Here is a 17,694-nt window from a genome sequence, read left to right on the forward strand (position 1 = left end):
AATTGAAGAGATTAATGTTTAGCTGCTCAACAGCAGTACAAAATGGATGATAAGAAAATGAATCTTCCTCTTATTTGTTGTGTGTGGCAATAGGCTTGTGTGTTTCTTTTCTGTGGCACTGATAGTGGTGGGCATGTTTGTTATTTCTGTAAACTGGGAAATGAAAACTTCCCAACTGGTCACTGTCAAAGTTCCCAGGTGTATGAATGTTGCATTAGAGTTAGGGTTTCTTAACCCTGGTCCTCGAGGCCCAGTGTCCTGCATGTTTTACCTCTCTCCCAGTTGGATCACACCTGATTGCAATGAGAGCTAATTACTGGACTGCTTGTAAAGAAGTCCAGTAATTAGCTCTCATTGCAATCAGGTGTGATCCAACTGGGAGAGAGGCAAAACATGCAGGAAAATGGAGTACAAAGAATACCAAATCCCCAAATATTAGAAGTAACCAGAAATACAACTTGAGTAATTGTAATTGGTTACTTCCACTCCTGGGGCAGCAGTGCAGTCCTGGTGTGAAGATTTTTAAAAAAAGTGTCAGGGTAAATTAAAATAAAAAAAAGATTTGAGGCGCCAGGATTTTTTTTCTATTCTTTTTAAGTTTACAGCTTTTTACCCATTGTGTTTTATTTATCTGATTTATTTGTAAAGTGAATGGAAAAATGTGTACTCATATATACTGCACTGATTTAAAAGTGAACTTGAGTTGTAAAAAAAGAGAGAAGTACAATTTTCTCCTCCCAGTCACTAAACAAAGTGTTAATAAAGTCACCTTTCAAACTAATTTAATGGAAGAAACTTCTACATTGAAAGCCTATTTCTCAGTTAAAGAATATAAATGAGGCAAATAGACTTTCTGTGAACCGATGTATATAGAAGGCATTCATTTTCTCTCCTAAACTAAACAACTTCGTTATAAATATGCAGATCAAAATAGTTCAATAATTTTAATAATAAATAATAAAATAAACATAATAAAATAGCTGCGAAGTAAGATTGTTCTTGGCAGCAAAGCAGATTACTTCTTGGAGTTATTGAATTAGTGATTAAAAACGCATAGTTGAAGAAAATCTTCATGAAAATTGCCAAAAATACAACATAGTTACGGTAGAGGAAATAATAATAATAATAATAATAATAATAATAATAATAATAATAATAATAATAATAATTGGTTAAAACTTCGCCTGGAGTGGACTGTACCACCCCGCCGTCTCCCCCTCCTTCCGGCTCCGTTGGACTGTTCCCCCTTCTTTACCGCCCACTTTGGTTGCAGCCAAAACAGAACATCATGGCGATTGATGGTAAGTAGGCCAATAATTTCTCTCCTCTCTCTTTAATTACCTCCAGTAGGAAATAAAACCTGTCATTGCTTGAATGGGTCGTTAAAAAAAAAAGAAAAAAAAAGTCCTCAGGCTGCGGTAGTGAGAGTGTCTTCCTCTGGGTTTTTTTTTTTTTTTCTTTGGTTGTGAAGCGCTGAAAGTGGAATTATCGGGGCTCCGGGTGACAGAGTAACCGGAGACAGGAGGGCTTCTCCCCGGCTCCGGGTGCCGGGGGAGCGGGGAGCGGAGCGGAGGGGAGGCGGCGGCGGTGGTGCTGAAAGGACAGCTCCGCTGCAGCCTGGCCGGAGCGGGGCTGCCTCTCCGCGGGTGGTTCTACTGATTTGCTCCTGCTGTCTCCGGCTCGGACATAGTTTCTAACTTGAACCTGACTTGAGTTTCCTCCTCTCCCTCACTTTGTCTCAGTTGAAAACAGTTTCTTCTTCCCTCCCGGTTTGTTTTGTGGAGCTCCTGCTGCTCCACACCTCTCCGGTATTATGTAACCGGGCAGGTTGTAAGCAGCTTTGTGGCCACTTTGGTTGCTCTGCTCGCAGTTGGATCATCAGATGTCGGTGTATGGAGGACGTGATCAGTGACCTTTCTGTAATAACGCAGAGTGGGAGCTATCATTTATGTCATTTATAATCAGAGAGGAAAGCTCTCAACAATGTCATCCACTTATGGACAGTATTATACAGCTGATCTGGATTGAATTTGGAAATATCCCACATGTCTGAAGTAATTTCAATCTCTAAAATAAATTCAATATCATAAATTGCAATAATGTCCACATCCTGTTAATATGTTGGCGTTTTTCCTCATTCATGATTGTGACCTTTAAGGAAGGAATTGGCTGTATCTAGTGATGACGTGTTATGTTGTGTGATAGTTTACATTGTGTGTTCATTTTTTAACTTCATTGTTTCAGTTTAGCCCTTTACAATGTGTTGCTGCAGCTGAATCCACACGTCCACAGCAATTTCACGCACTCCTCTTTACATGTTTATTAGCATAGAGGTGTTGAATGAGCTGTGACATTACAAAGCCCCATGACCAAACAATGCAATCATCTTTATTGAATTAGAGGCGCATTACATTTTAGCATAGCCACACATTAGGAGGTAGATTATTGTTGTGGTTGATATACATTTCAGGTGTTTTGTATTCCGAAAGTTTATGATCTTCAAAGAGAAAAAGGAGCTTCTTCTCTCCGTGCAGCACCAGGATGAGACACTGCAAGCATGGGGCTTGATCAGTTGTGGAAAAAAAATCAGAACAAAATATAGGACGAGGCATATGGAGGTCAGCAGAGTTTGTCTTTGAGCATGAACAAGAATCTAAAAACAGATTTATGGGTAAAAAGTGGAGCTCACTTCTGTGTTTGTGTGTTTTTCTGCATTGAGGGATTCAAAAATGGTCTAAGCGTTCTCTTTTTATGAAGGAATGGGAGTTTTCCACTGTGTTTATCACATTTATGGGTATTGATTGTTGAAGAGAAAAAGAAATCATGACCTGAGGGACAGGACTCGCAGTTTCTTCACACTCACTGACAAAAACCTTCAAACAAAGACACAGCAGCGAATGACCACAAAGAGATATTGTTCTGATATTTTTGTAGCGCATACTCATGACACAATGTATAAAGATTTGATTTATTCTAATGGACAAGTCTGTTTTCTTAACTCCAGAGATGAATGGCAAGTGTGCCAATGATATTAATTAAAACACAAATGAGACAAAAATTTTGACGAAATGCTGAACTAAACTAAAAATATGAACTGAATTCATATTGAAGTGAGGCAGAAGAGTAAGGATTCAGAAGTTTGTATTCTGGTTCATGTGGTGTAAAGTAGGTTGTACTCTTATCTCACAGGGTAAAAAAAAAAAACTCTTCCAGCTCAAAAGCTACATTGAGTACATGTGTAGCAAAAATGTAGTTTGCTCTCCTTGTGTCTGTGTGTGTCTGCAGCTTCCTGTTACATTAATGTGGATGCTAGTGTAGCGGCAAGCTGCCACACTGTGATCCACAAATGAAACCAAAAAAAAGACCAAAACTGTTCCAAAATCAACTGAAATTTAAGACAAACCAAACAGAAAGGAAAAAAAAAAAAACAAACTACCATAATGCATGTCATGGTTCATGGTTCTGAACTATGGGTGGAAAACGAAGAACTGAGCTTTGCACAGGAAAGCCTCCAAAGTGTGAGCTGGAAACCAAAGCAGGAAGAGTTACATAACCACAGATATGACCAGACACACCAGAGAAGGTAGACAGAAAGTAGACAGTGGCCTCATATTTCCTCCTCCGTTCATCAGACAGCCCCGCCTGGACTGGGGCTCTCTGCGGCCCGCCGTCCCAGCCTCGGCTTGCCCCACCGCATTAGTCAGCAGAGTGCAGTTCCCTGGAAAGGCTGCGATGGCAGCGGCTCCTGTCAGCCGTGTTTTACTGGAGCTGCCCGGCCCCGTCGGGATTTACTGCAGCAGCTGCAGGGCTGACTGACACCTGCAGCACCCAGAGGACCCACCCGACGGCCACGGGGAGCACTCGTGGTGCTGGGTGACGACAAGTTATTCCACATTTTGACCTGGAAAAAGTACACAGGAAATGGTACGCTTGTAAAAACAGAATAAAGTCTGCAGTACAAGTTGCAGTAACTTTCAATGAGCTGGTGTTACGTCTCCTCTTCTAAACTCTCGAATTAGAGTTATTGTGGATAAAGCTCCCACTTTAGAGTCCATTAATGTATTTGATGACTATAACTTGTGTGATCAAGTCTGTTTATGTTGCTAATGCATTTTTAATTGAGCGTCTTAAAGCACCGTTATCAAGGTGCTGCTTTAAATACCAAACATGGTGAAGTCGTCTCGACTGCGCTTGTCTGACTGACTTCACAGACTCCAGCTGAGGAACTGAACTGAGACCGAGTGGGTTTCTAGAAGGAGTTTTTTTAATGCTTTAAATCTGTTCTTTTTTTCTGCGAGCTTCATACAGCAGCTTTCACGACGGGCAGGACACAGATCGACTGCCTTCAAACATCTCGGTCCGTCTCTGGTCTTCTCGGTGATTTAGTGTGTGAGGTTCTTGTTGAATACTGAACAGGCAGGCTGGGATGTGTGGCGCTGTGGAGATTTCACTTGGTTGAATATCACGTCCATAGAGACACTCTTCCTGCCAAGTCTTCCCTCTCCTGCTGCCTTTGTTTAGTTTTTCGTTCCAATTAGAAATATATAACACTCATATAAGTTGTCTGATGTGACCGAGCATCCTGGTTCTTTCTAAACACGACTATAATTTCCTGTGAACTGTTCCACTGAGGGCTCTTCGTTCTCACCTTTTCTTTTGTGTTTCCTGGCTCGACGCTGTTTGCTTTGGAGAGAGGGAAACAGGATATGAGGCGATAACAGCCAATACGTCTGCCGACCATTCAAGCTAATGTGAGCTGGGAGGCAGTGTAGCTGGAACACAGCGATACATCACATTCAGTGTAAAACTGATTTGTCTTCCATGCCATCGATCAAACCCGCAGATCTCGGCGAGTTAAACCGAAGGAGTGGCCATGGTGCTCCACTGCGATGTGGTCCGTTTGATTTGTGACGTCTGTTATGAAAGCTGCTCCAATTAACATTTTTCATAAAACATTGCGTGATACGAGTTGCACGTTGTGAGAAACCCAAGAGCGCTTCGATACGAGTGAAATATACGAGTAATCATAAGTAAACTATACTGTCTTCAAAAAGCAGACTAGGCTAGGAACACTACACAATAACACAATGTTGACCAAATACATGCTGCTTTAGATTCTACAATAAAAATGACAGTAGAGTCTGCGATGGGTTGGTAACTCATGCAGGCTTTGCTCATAGTGGACGGTGTTCCAGCACTGTGTGACCCCTGGTTAGATAAAGCCCTATAGAAGATGAATGCATTACGGCATTAGGCTAAAGAGTCGAGAGAGAACTGCCTGTGGCTTTTGGGATTACTTCATGATGGAGAACAGTGTGTATTGGCGCACATGATGCCTTAATGAATTGTGCAGGCCAGCCTCGCTCTTTAAAGTTGAACTGCTAATGTTCCTCGGAGGACCACTCCCAGATATTTCAGCTGCAGGGCCTCGGAGGTTTGATCTGCGGAGGGTTTTAATGAGCATGTGCTTCTTGGTTTTTACTCCGGCCTCGCCCACAAACAGCATCACACAGCTCTGTCAAAGCATGGGCACCGCTAGCGCGCCAGGATGGATCGCACGTCGACGGCACTGACTCATCGTAAACAATAGTTTTGCTGTGCATTAGATTTTTCTGTCTTTTCAGGATTTATTGCCTGCTGCGGATGAGGCGGGGGCTTTGTTACTGAGATGAGTTTGTGCTGGAGTCTTATTGATCGGCTCTGACGCGGACACAAAACCAACTACGGATATTTGGAAAAGAATCTTCCATCCCTCAGAGTGTTAATACAAGAATTCTGACAATGACAGACAAATGTCTGTCTGAGATATCGAATGATATCCTAAAACAAAACTGTTTTCCTAGAAATTTTTAACGCTATATCCTGTTTCCACTGCAGACTCAATCTATCACTGCTTTGTGAGCGCAGGGAATTGAAGGCACTCACTAAATCAGGGGTACCTGGCTTCAGCCGTTCTAAAAATAAGATATCAGCTGCACTATTTTGGAAAGAGTGTTTCTATGGCCCGGGGCTATGGATTGCACTTGTAATATAGAGCAGCGGTGAGCAGGAACTTCACTCAGACAAGAAAAGCCGGCGCAACAGATCACATTGCACACAGTCTGGAGGAAACTGTTGCTCCTTCACCAATGTCAAACTCAGCGGAGTAAGCTGGCTAATCTTTGATGTGCCGTATCCTCCAGGAGCTAATTGGCTTAGCTGGAGCTTATTTTGTCGCTCCCTCATTGGCATTACGATGTGTTTCGTGAGAAACCTGATGCAGCAGAGTCCTTCCCTCTGCCAGCTTCAATACCAGAGTTTTCATGTTAATGGATACTGACAAGAAACGTGTCTCATAAATGATCTGCAGATGTTAATTAGTCCTGCAACATATGAGGGAAACATGCTATGCTGTTGTCAGTGTGGTGAAGATATCAAATGCCATAGATAAAGTAATTATTAACATGTTTTGCTTGTAGTGTCACTAAAGGTATTTCTAGTTTGATATATCAGGAACAAAAACACTTTGCTTCCCAGAGTTACTTTGTGTAACAGCGTCCTCTTTGCCTCTGGCCTCAGATAAGTCAGTTTCTCCGTCATATCCTCTTCTTCAGCCAAAATAACTGTGCCACGGCCTCGGCCCATCCATCTCAATCGCTCCTGACCCCGCTCGCCCGCCTCCTGGCCTGATTAGAGCGGGCAGGTAACAGAGATCTAGCACAACGCCTTGAAAACATCGTCAGCCGGCACGAAGTGCAACACTGCGAGCAGACACACTGCTTGATTTAGTTTGTTAGAGAGGCTGTCTCCTCTTGTGAAATCACAGGCGAGAAGCACAACCTTGGAAGTCCAGGTAGTCCCTTTAAGTTGGTCCTAAAATCTGATAACTGGATTTTGAGAGTATGTAAATATGCACTTTTTTCACTTTTTGCTGCTGAACTGTATTTTGTCTAACTAAACATCACTGCAGACCGCACGCATTCTCTGATTTCCCCTTCAAATTTTCGTTGAACTGAGAAATTAGTTGTTGGAGCGCTTCATTCTTTGTCTTGACAAGTCAACCTGTTGTGAGACACGAGTTGTCGAGTCCAGCTGCACAGCAGTGCAAACAGGAGCATTTTCTTACGGCAGTCTGCACACACACTTGTGTGAACGGTGGGAAATGAGCACCGTGTACCGTATTCTGGAGCACATGCAAGGAAATGTTATTTTTGACGCGCACTGTGTGTGTGTGTGTGTGTGTGCCTGCATGCTTCTGTGTGTGTGTGTGTGTGTGTGTGTGCGTGTGTGGAATGAAGGCTGGAGCGAGAGCGCACGGGGAGCTTCCTCCCACACACAGCTGCCGTATCGATCTGCTGGACCGCGGCGTGGACGGGCTCTCGGCTCCTCGCTTGGCAGGAGGGACTTGCAGACAAGTCTCGTCGTGTAGAAGCACAACTAGCTGAAGCGGCTGTGTTTACATGCAGCAACTATCAGTCGCACACCGGTTCAGGTCTCACTGTTTTAACAGTTTATCCTGTGGAAGTAAATAAACACACTGGTAGTATTTTTTTCTTCTTTCTTTTCTGCTCTCTGTGCAGTGATTGGTTCATATTATTTTTTTAGTGCTCATTTCATCCTCAATCTTGATATTTTATCTGACAGGTTTAATATTTTATCATAAATGATGTAGCTTTATAAATCTGGCAAATTTTGGACAATTTTCTATTTTTTTTGGTATGTATTGTACATGTAGTTTATATATTTGACCAAAGTTTGCATTTTGCTCTATATGTCAGGCCATGTATTGATCATTTTGCCGTTGTCTTTCATGCTACTTTTGTAAATATTGATATCGTAGCTGTCATAATCTTCACATTGTCTTAGAAAATTTTACATTTCATGTGACAAGTTTCCTAATGTCCTTTTAAACTTGCCATTTTATGTCTCGATTTTTCCTTTTCCTATCCTATAGGTTCTGTTTTTCAAAGTAAAAGCATGTTGATTTCTCGAAATATGTTTCTCTTACCATGGCCATTTGAAAGGCTGTGCTGCATGTAAAATGACTGAAAGCAGGGAGTCACATTACAGTTTTGCTGTTATTTCAGTGCTTTCAGCCTTTTTATTTTTTCAGATGTGCAGTAATCCTTCAGGTGTCACGGCAGACTGCAGTCAGACCTGTAGGCAACCCCAGAGGCAGGCGCTCCGCTCGGAGACTGGGAGGTCTGCACAAGTGTGACTAAAGAGCTCAGAATTACAGTCACAGTCTGCGAGCCCGACTGCTGCAGAAAGTCCAGGCTGAATGCTGTCCACCTCCCGCATGTAGCTCATGATATATGGATGCTGGCTTTCTCGCTCGCTGCTGAGCCCACAAGCCGCACTGTTAATGATAATTACTTATATAACACGTTTTAACTCTTAGCAGTCTCAACATTCGTTTTATGATAAACTTTACTGCTCCTCAGAGGAGCTGCAGATTGAGGCTCGTTGCCTCCAGACCATGTTGGCTCCAGCAATCTCATCCACTTTGGCAATTCAATAACTTTCCTCTGGCACCGTCATTCAAGTCTTGTGGTGATAATATCACACTCTGATTTACAATAATGCCCTCTTTGTGTCTGTTTGCTTTTGTGTTCCCAGCTTTACTTCTTCTCCTTTTTTTTTTTTTTTTTTTTTTTTTCCCAGAGAGGCTCATTGGGTTGATAATAACCTGAAACAGCGGCAGGGTCTGGCTGAATGGATCACTGAATGTTTTTATGTAACCATCATATCCAATTGTTATGCAACAGTGAGTTGTTGCCAAAAAATGCAGTGAAAATGGGTACACACCTGTTGTCATCCACAGTTGGGCCATAAGTAAGGATAACATCTTTATCTACGTTATAGCAAGCCCACGAGTTGATTCATTGTGTAAAAAGAGTAGGATCTAAACCTTCATATGGGAGTGAATAATACACAATCAGTCACACAAAGTGCTATTGTGTTATCAGTGTTCATTGAATCGGTCTTGTGAAAAACTACAATCCTCAGACGACGTGAACTTCTGAAATGTCAACGCAAGCGTCCAACTCAGTCTTTGTAAAAAACGAAATAGTCTTTTTTTGAATGTTTCTCTGCTTGCAGAAATCACAGATGAAGCTGGATGAGGCGCACACCAACACCAGCTTCTGATAAAGCTATAGCTGATCTTATTTATCATACACAACAAAACTGTGCTTCCCAAGTTGTTGCCTGTCAGCGCCTTGCTGAAGCTGGAAAAAAAAGAAAAAAACCATGCTTTGTGCAGCAGTTGTCATGGACAGACTGAGTCTTGACATCTTTGCGGTGAAGTAAGTGCGACACTTGCAGCAGAGAGTTTATTTTCAACTGAAGCAGCTTGAGCTCTGAACACCCACACCAGACCGTGACCGCCCAGTGTCTGTCAGCGTCTTCTATCCATGTCGTCCCCGTCCCCGTCCCTCCCCGGGAGTGTGTCGTGTCTCAGTGTGCCCTCATGACGTTGGGTCCCTTGTTCCTTCCATCACAGCGCGGCTCATTGAACCTGCATTGTCTTTCCAGGTGGCGAGCGGAACTGTGGAGTACATGAGCTGGTCTGCGTCAGAAAAGGTAGGGCAGGTCACAGCTCTGAGAGGTCGACCTTTGACCTCTGAACTTCACCTCCCGCCCCACCATCACAGCCCATTCATGTTCCCCTTTCCCCCGCTGTGTTTCTGTTCATGGTCGTCCTGCTGTCACTGTGGTTGGATTACGTCCTTTGAGTTAGTCTTTGTTCATCTTCCGTGATCGCCACTTGCATTTGTTACTTCTGTGAATATTAAACTATTTTCTATCTATCTATCAAAAAGAGATTTGTGTTATTTTTTTTGAAAAATCACAAACTTTCAAGCAACTGTTGTACTTGGCTCACTGAGAGCACAAAGAGGAAGAGAGAAACCGGCAGTGGGCATGTTGTTTGAGCAAACTCAGAAAGGAAACAGACAAAACAAAGTCTTTATATTTAAATGCAGGAATATATAATTTGCTAAGAAACAAATTAACATCACAAAAACCTGAGTTTAGTGTTTGTAGGCTTCAGCTTTCCACCTTGATCAATCAGTCAATCAATTAACCACTGATATATGCTTTCAGTCAAGTAAAGAATGCCTGCTGGGAATGACTGAAACACTCTGCTGTGAACGGTAATACATATGCACGTCGTTTATGATAAGATGATTCAAAAGCATGTTGAACCACTTGCTGCGTCTGAGGAGTGATTAGATAGGATTTTCAGTTTCATGTGGCTGGAGGGAGAATGCGTGGAAATGACACGATGTAGCTCCAGCTGATTAACTCCAGGCAAACAAGGTTTTGATGAGAACATCACACCGGTTGGAATAATTGTCATCTTGTATGTTTAGTCAGTCTTTAAGCGCTCTCCTCTTCCCCGCGACGTGTTTAAAATCACCGAGATGGCTCCGTTCATTATGCCGAGTGCTTTCAAAGGGTTCTCATCGCTGCGTTTGAGCCAGTCAAGTGGCCTGCTTGTGTTTATGAGGATTTTATAATTTGGGTTTCTCCATTTGTTTTTGTTTTATTTTCTTTATTGCGATTGTGGGAGATGGAGTCCAGAGGTGTACACATGTGGTGTGTGTTTGTGGCTCTGAGCTGTGCTTCAGAGTGGTCTGACCGTGTGTGGGAGTGTGCATGGGCGTACAGAGAGTGCTTCTAGGCTGACTGTGTGGGAGTGTTTGAGGTTTTTAGGTGGGTTTTCTTTTTTTTTCTTTTTTTCGCTTCCTGACACTGAACGTGGCAACTGTTTCTATGTTCACATAAAAACTGAGAGACACAAACAACAAGTGTTTCTCTGTCAGCCGTGACAATGATGCACAAGTATCAAGACAGTGTGTGCGCGGCACGGTTTCCTCACTTTGGCACCGAGTTGGGTTGCTATGGTACCGGAGTTTGCCAAGATGCCCGGGTGTCTTTTTCCCGAGAAAGGTTCAGTCGCTCCTCCTCGGGCAGTTTCTCTAAGTGTCCCTTAGCACCGTGGGAGATGTAGTTATTGCATTGCAGTGTGTCCTGAATGTTCGAAATCTTGGCATTGAAGCAGAACTGCTGACAGGAACACTGACTCCAAGGATTTTTATGGAGGAAAAAAAAAACGTTTTGGCAAGCAAAGTTTTAAGAACTTTTTGCCGATCAGCTCGTCACAAGCTTCGTGTGAGATTTTCAGAGTTGGTCAGATTGTGTTCAGTACAAGGACTCACAATACTGAGAGTCCCATCAGGTCTGATAAAGGAACAAGCTTCAGCTAGCATGACTGTCGTGTCTAAATACACACAACAGCTGGATAAATTGAAAATATCTCTCGGGTATTGAGCACAATGTGCCAGCAGGAGCTGCCATTGTTGTCATTGTTTAAAGAAATGTCATAATTAAGGATCTAATGTTGTATTGAAAGCTGTGATTACTGAATCTTCAGCTTCTTATCTTCAGTTATTATTGTCGTCCCAGGGTTTCTCCATCAGTGCTGTTCTTTTCTACAATCTTTCTAGCTTCACAGAGTCATCCTGACATTGTGAATTTGTACCCAAGGAAAGATCTTGATTGCATTTGAGGGACTTTCTCTTGATTCTGGAGAACCAGACTGTTACACCAGTGATCATACATTAACATCAGAACAGCAGCAGAACATTAAACTTTAAATCACCACATTGCAATCCAGTATTAGATAGCTTTTTTGGCTTTTAGGAGGCTCTCTTGGTGTCCCTGTGACGTTTGCCCAGTCCATTCTTCATTCAATTTAAGGATATCTGCAGACCATTTCCTGAGTTTGCCTTTGAATTTTCGTTTTGCTCCCTGCGCGGGTGTGAGCTCCATAATTCATGCTCCTGCTGCCTCGTCAAGTCCGAGCACCTCTCCATCCGTTTGCAGGGATAAAAAATAGCTCTCTTGCTGCTGCCTTATACTCATTTCACTGCGATGCTATTAATCTGTAATCATCTCAAAAAAAGAAGAAAAAAGTCTCTTCGGTCTTTGAGTTATAAAGCTCCTGTGAAGTCCAAATATATCCACTGTTTGATTCTGTCTCGCACTTGACTTTAGACACACATTTTAAAGAAACTGATTTGCACAAAGGTGTCTGGTGCATTTTATAACTTGCTTTCCCACCTCATTGTTCTCGGCGCTTCTTGTGTAACAAAAGTCTGCTTTTGTTTGGTGGCTGTGTGACTCACCAGTTAGTCCCACACATGTTATCTAAGGGCTATTCTCAGTATTTTAATGGAGTGCAGCTGATTTTGGTGAAGTGTGTCAACCAGGAAAATGAGAAATTATGTGAGGCAGCTCATACCACGCAGCACCCACACTGCATCACGGCACCGGTGTTGCAGTCTCTCTTTCAGAAATCCTGATTTTAGGAAAAGAACATTCATTTTTTTTTTGGGGGGGGGGGGGAATAAATCTGAGAATACATCCCAAATGAGGGGTTTGTTGTTTGAGTCAAATAAAAATATTGTTGTCTTAAATCGGGAAGCCCAAAGTAAACTGTGAAAATGTGTTGTTGTTTGGGAATTTAGATTCTTTTCCCTGTTTAAGCCAGTCTGGGAATTGTACGGCGCAGGAGCCCTCCTGCTCCATCTGTGCTGTGAATAATTCAGTCAACAGTAGGAAGCTGGTACAGTGTGAGCAGACAGGCATTCCCATGGGATAACGCCTCCTGCTCCCACGTCGCCATGTGACCAAACATCGTGGGCCAGCAACAGTAATCTAAACTCATTTCAGCCAGAGAGAACAAACAGTTATCCCCCCCTAAAAAAATCTGCCACCTTTGTTTCTGGCACGTGCGCATTTGTAGGCTAGGGAGTCAAAGAAAACAAGAGAAACCAGAGTGCAGTCGGTTATGTTATGTAACAGTTTTTTCTTATTCTTGAGGTGTGAGTGAGTGAGTCTGGCTGCTCATATGTAACAGCGCCATTGTTTGATAAAACTAATGACAGGATGTTGATATCATGCATCACTTTGGATTTATTTGGCAAATAATTTGAAGCAATGTTTATTTTCTTTAGATCCAAATATTTCCTATGCATTTTGGTATTCAAAGTCCAGCTACCGGTCTCAGTCCTTAATTTGGAGTCACCTGTTTTTTCGTGGGAAAAAGAATGTGGCAGCTGATCCACTCTGTTGTCAAACGAGCCCATTTTTCTCCTTTTCTATTAGGGCAGTTGTTGCGTTCTGTAGTACAAAATGAGCTTTACAGAGATTCCTGTGCGTACGAGCTTTATTCATCATGGCAAATGAGGTCAGCCGTCGTTTGAAGCGTGAATAATGAACTCTCTCTAATCGCGCTAAAGACACCTTTCACATCTTTTCCTCGTGCACTCTCATATATCTCACCTCTGTTCCTGTAATTCAGTGATTAGTGTATCTCCAACATACACGACTTTCTGTCGTCTCTAACCGGTCTGACTGATCTCTGATCTGTGGCATCAACATCTTCACATCTTCAACCAAGTCCATTGGTCGCCATCATTTTATGACACGTTGATGTTAACAAGCAGTTTGTTAATCAGTTTGTAATTACTGTTATGATACTTTCTGGGTTTCACTCTTTCTGCTCACAGCTTGACATAAGAATGCAAAAGGCAGATTTCTGTTTCTTCCTCGTGCTTTTCCTGTGTGTACTGTTATAATGTGAGCTTTTCTGAATCCTCCACTGCATCCCACATCTTCCCTCGTGAATACAAACCACCTCTGCCATGCAGGGGAACTACGAAACAGTATCCATTACTGTGTTTCCACTACCGGATGATTTTCTGGGTGATTAATTTGTACATGAACCATGCTTTCTTAAATCAAGTAGATCTATAAGCTAATAAAATATTCTGTTCCTGTATAGTTAGGGTGATCTTTACTTGACCATTCTTGCTTTATTATTATTTTCCTTCGTAATGGATTTTGCAGAAGTCCTGATTTACTTCTGTTGGCTGGAAAATGTGATGCACTGTGCACCCCCAACAGACCCAACGTGGATGCCTTAATCTATTCCCTCTGATTACAACAAATCATTTGGCTTGTAGCAAATGTCAGATTAATTTGCGGAATGTAGCGTGGGAGGTGAATTGCAGAGCTCCGGAACAGAAGCTCGACTGCTGAACTTTAATAAAGGTCTGTACGGCATAACGAAAATATCCTTCTCAGCTAGATATTCTACTCTCTCCATGTGAAAGAGGGTCAAGAGGTGACTTGCAGTGGGTGGGGACCAAGATGTGAGCTTTTTTTATGTTTTTAATTGTTGCTCGGGTTCCTCTTGGAGCAACCAGTGAGCCTGTTAGTTGCTGTTAGACTGTCCCCTGTGGGCTCACCTGCTCAGCCCTCCAGCCCCTGAGTAGACGCTGAAAGGGCGTCCTTTGTTTTTCATCCATCAGAAGCACGGAGGCAGTGGAGGTCCCGCCTGTGTATGTGTCGATGCTCGAGCCCAGGAGGGTTTGGGTCTGCTGACGTGTGCCAGTTATAGTCGCATCTAATGTAATCAGACACTCCTGTGTGTCCGCAGTCTGAAGCCGTGCTGCACCTGAGCCTGTTGCCATGGCAACAAACGAGTTGTGCCCCCGTTGTGGTGCGACTTCGTCCGTGCAACCTGCTCTGACCGTCTCTCCCATTCCCCTTAATCAACCTGTTTGTCACTTTAGGCCGTCTGCCACTAGTTACAACACGTACGGAGAGAAAAACACAATTACTCAGCATCTGCAACCACAGTGGAAAGATCAAATACAGCATGAAGACTGTGACCTCCGGTAGAACCAGATTCAGAGGCGTTGGTTTTCCGCTTCATCAAGTTATGGCTCTAGTATAGATAGGAAGCGCTAAAAGGACAAGACATAAATAAACAACAGTGAACAACAGGCCTCATCAGCATGTTAAGGCATGTGTGTGTGTGAGCCATAAATCATGAAACTGAGAACTCTCAGCAAGGTGGTATCTAGAGAAATAGAGCCCAGATGGTACGTTATTAACATGCTCTATTCATCATTTTTTGTCATAAAATATCAGTTTGTCAAAGATTAAGGAATAGTTCAGGCAGATAAAGCATTTCAGAGAAGTAGTAAAAACCCTTCTTTAGCGTTTGAGACTCAAATCATTTCCGTATTCATTCATCAAAAACGATCCTCCTTTCTGATGATTTGCTTTGACAAACAAACAGCAGCGTTAACCTGAATCTCTTGTGTCCCAGTTTCTCCAGAGGTGCTGGGGTTTCTGACAGCCATCGGGCTCTTCATCATCCTCATGACCTTCCTCTTCTGGTACCTCAACAACAAGTTGGCACTTGAGAATGCAGGGAGCCTCCAGTGCCTTGATGACTTCAGGAAAAGCACCGATCTTCAGGGTGAGTCCGTGTTTACACCCTTTGTGCTGGTCTTAGATTGGTTTGGTGCTGCAAATAACCTGCATTATCTGAAATCTGTATTTTTTTTTACATGTTTTAGGTTTATTCTTCACAGTGTAATCGGCCACAGTTGGTTGAACCCAGAGTTTTAGTGACAGAATGTAAATATTCACCTTAGAAGAGATCTGTCTTTGTGGAAAGAACTGATACAAACTTGATTTGATGTATCAGAAATCACTTTTTGTTAGTTTTTTTGATGCACGGCAAAATGTGTTGGACACCTGTGTGGATATTTCTTTTTTTTTTTTTTTTTTTTTTAACATCATAATGGTTCATTACAGGTGAAAAGACATGTTTATATGTAGTATAGAGCTGAAACAAGAATTTGTCTTATTGTTTCCTACACTGTCCAGTCTGTTTTAGACAAAGGGAAAAACTAAACTGAGGAGAGATTTGATAAAACAGTAATAAAACATTCGCATAAAAATTCCGGCAACATAAAGTTCCTCAGTTTCCTTAAAAAAATATCATGCTCTGATTTGCTTTTTTTTCTCATACAGCAGTGTAATTTAGCTCCAAGGATTTGTTATTTTCGGAGTTCTTATAATTTTGTAAATCCTTTTTGACCTGGTTAGAAGACATTTATTCAATTTGAAGCACATTCATGCAGAGGAAGGACGGACTGAAGTTGTGTGATGTGGGGTCATGATCAGTGTCTTCTGTGTGGAAAATAGCTGTGTTGTTGACAAATGTAATAATAATGACTCTGGCTCGGTTGCGTGTATGAAATGAATAAAAGAGCAGAGAGGACACAGCCTTGAGGGGAACCGGTAAGCAGCATCACTAAAAAATTCATCAGCCAGCAAACTAAGCCAGAGTCAATGTTCACTAAAGTATCTGCTGATTTATGAGGCAGGATACAGTTAAAAGCAGATGAAAAAGAAAATAAAAGCAGAGAATGTGTGGATATTAAGGTGAAGAAGAGTGCATCATCCACATTTGTTAACTGGCGAGAAGGTGAAGATGTAATTTCTTCTTGACTCCATATGAAATATGATATTACTACACAATGATATGCTGTGAAAAGTAGAGCACAATAAAATATATATGATAAAACATCCCTTCACTGAGAGGATGGACCGTAGTCAGTGTTTCAGTTTCAGCACCAGCTCGTGTCGTCAAGCCGCTCCAAAGTCACCGATGACAGCATGAACACTGACCTGTGCACGGAGCCCTTTTCCACTGGCGCTGGCCTTTCTCAGCCTGCGGAGGGATGACCGTTACTGACAGGTGTAGGGCTGTTTACTCACAGAGCGGCACCGAGCTTCACAACTTCCAAAGGCTGGTGGCCCCGGGGAGCCCGCTCAGGGAGCTGCCCCCACCCGCAGAAACCACCTGACAAGCTCTCGAAAACAAAAGGGAGGCAAATGAGGCGACTGTGTTCAGTGTCTGAGGGTTTGTTTTTTTCTGTTGATGTTTGTCTGCTTTGCTTTATAGATACATATTTTTAGATGGTGTTAAATTATAAAGCAATTTAGTGAAATGGTACATATTTATAGGCTCTTCAGTGGCTTTTACTTTTTTTTTTTTTAAAAGGAAAACAAATATAAAAGTTTTCTTTTTCTCTGTAAGCCAACATTTAGAAGAACTTTTTCACTAAAGTCGAACTATTTTGTGCAGCCAGATCAAATTAAAGCTCTGCCTCCCTCTGCTGGCTGAAACCTGAAACTACACTTAAACCTCCCCAGACTTTGATCTGTAATTTACCAAAACATTATCCACCCGCTCTCACCGACATTCAAAACCGGTGCGTCAGCTCTGGATTGGTAAAAGTGACCTAATATGGTGTTTTAATCCTGGACTCCATGATGAAACAAAAATCGCACTGTTTTTTTTTTTCTGTCAAAACCAAATGCATTTAAATACAGTCATAGACTTCTCATCGAGACATACACTATAAAATAAACTACATCTTTAGTTAGCACTTTTGAATATATTTTAATGTATCAAGAATACGATAAGCTGTGTTGTCTATATTTCGAGGGTTATACATGTTTTATTTGGTGGAGATGGAAACAAACACGCTTCATCCTCTCACTGTTCTTTGTCAGTTGGTTGCAAGTGAAATGTATACTGAAAATGCATTGTCTGTTTGCTGTGCGCTTATTATATTTCCTTTGTGGGAGAGATTAATACATTTTCGGTTGTGTAACAGGCTACATAATGTGTTGCATAATGTGTCTGATTATGGACAGTGCACCATGGCAACATTGTTTTTTTTTCTGAAGGAAACCTTTGTTCAATCTTGAGGAGTGAATGTGACTCCAGCGACTGCTCTGCCACCTTGGAGTTCAAGCTTTTCCCCTCTTGGA

At 42.2% G+C, this 17,694-nt stretch overlaps 1 protein-coding gene across 5 annotated transcripts in view; it reads left to right on the plus strand.

Moving 5' to 3' along the window:
- Positions 1-1,267: 1,267 nt before the first annotated feature.
- Positions 1,268-17,694, plus strand: part of syt14a (synaptotagmin XIVa) — a 34,772-nt gene continuing 18,345 nt past the window's right edge. For 4 of the 5 annotated variants that reach the window (XM_030117080.1, XM_030117081.1, XM_030117082.1 and 1 more), the window contains exons 1-3: positions 1,280-1,301; positions 9,517-9,564; positions 15,170-15,322. In XM_030117080.1, the coding sequence (XP_029972940.1) occupies positions 1,289-1,301; positions 9,517-9,564; positions 15,170-15,322 (214 nt within the window). In that variant the 5' untranslated portion in view covers positions 1,280-1,288. Of the gene's footprint in view, positions 1,302-9,516; positions 9,565-15,169; positions 15,323-17,694 lie in introns of all 5 variants that reach the window. The other variant, XM_030117083.1, reaches the window with a different exon arrangement.

The sequence above is a fragment of the Salarias fasciatus genome, chromosome 19, assembly GCF_902148845.1.
Source record: "Salarias fasciatus chromosome 19, fSalaFa1.1, whole genome shotgun sequence".
Classification (NCBI taxonomy): Eukaryota; Metazoa; Chordata; class Actinopteri; order Blenniiformes; family Blenniidae; genus Salarias; species Salarias fasciatus.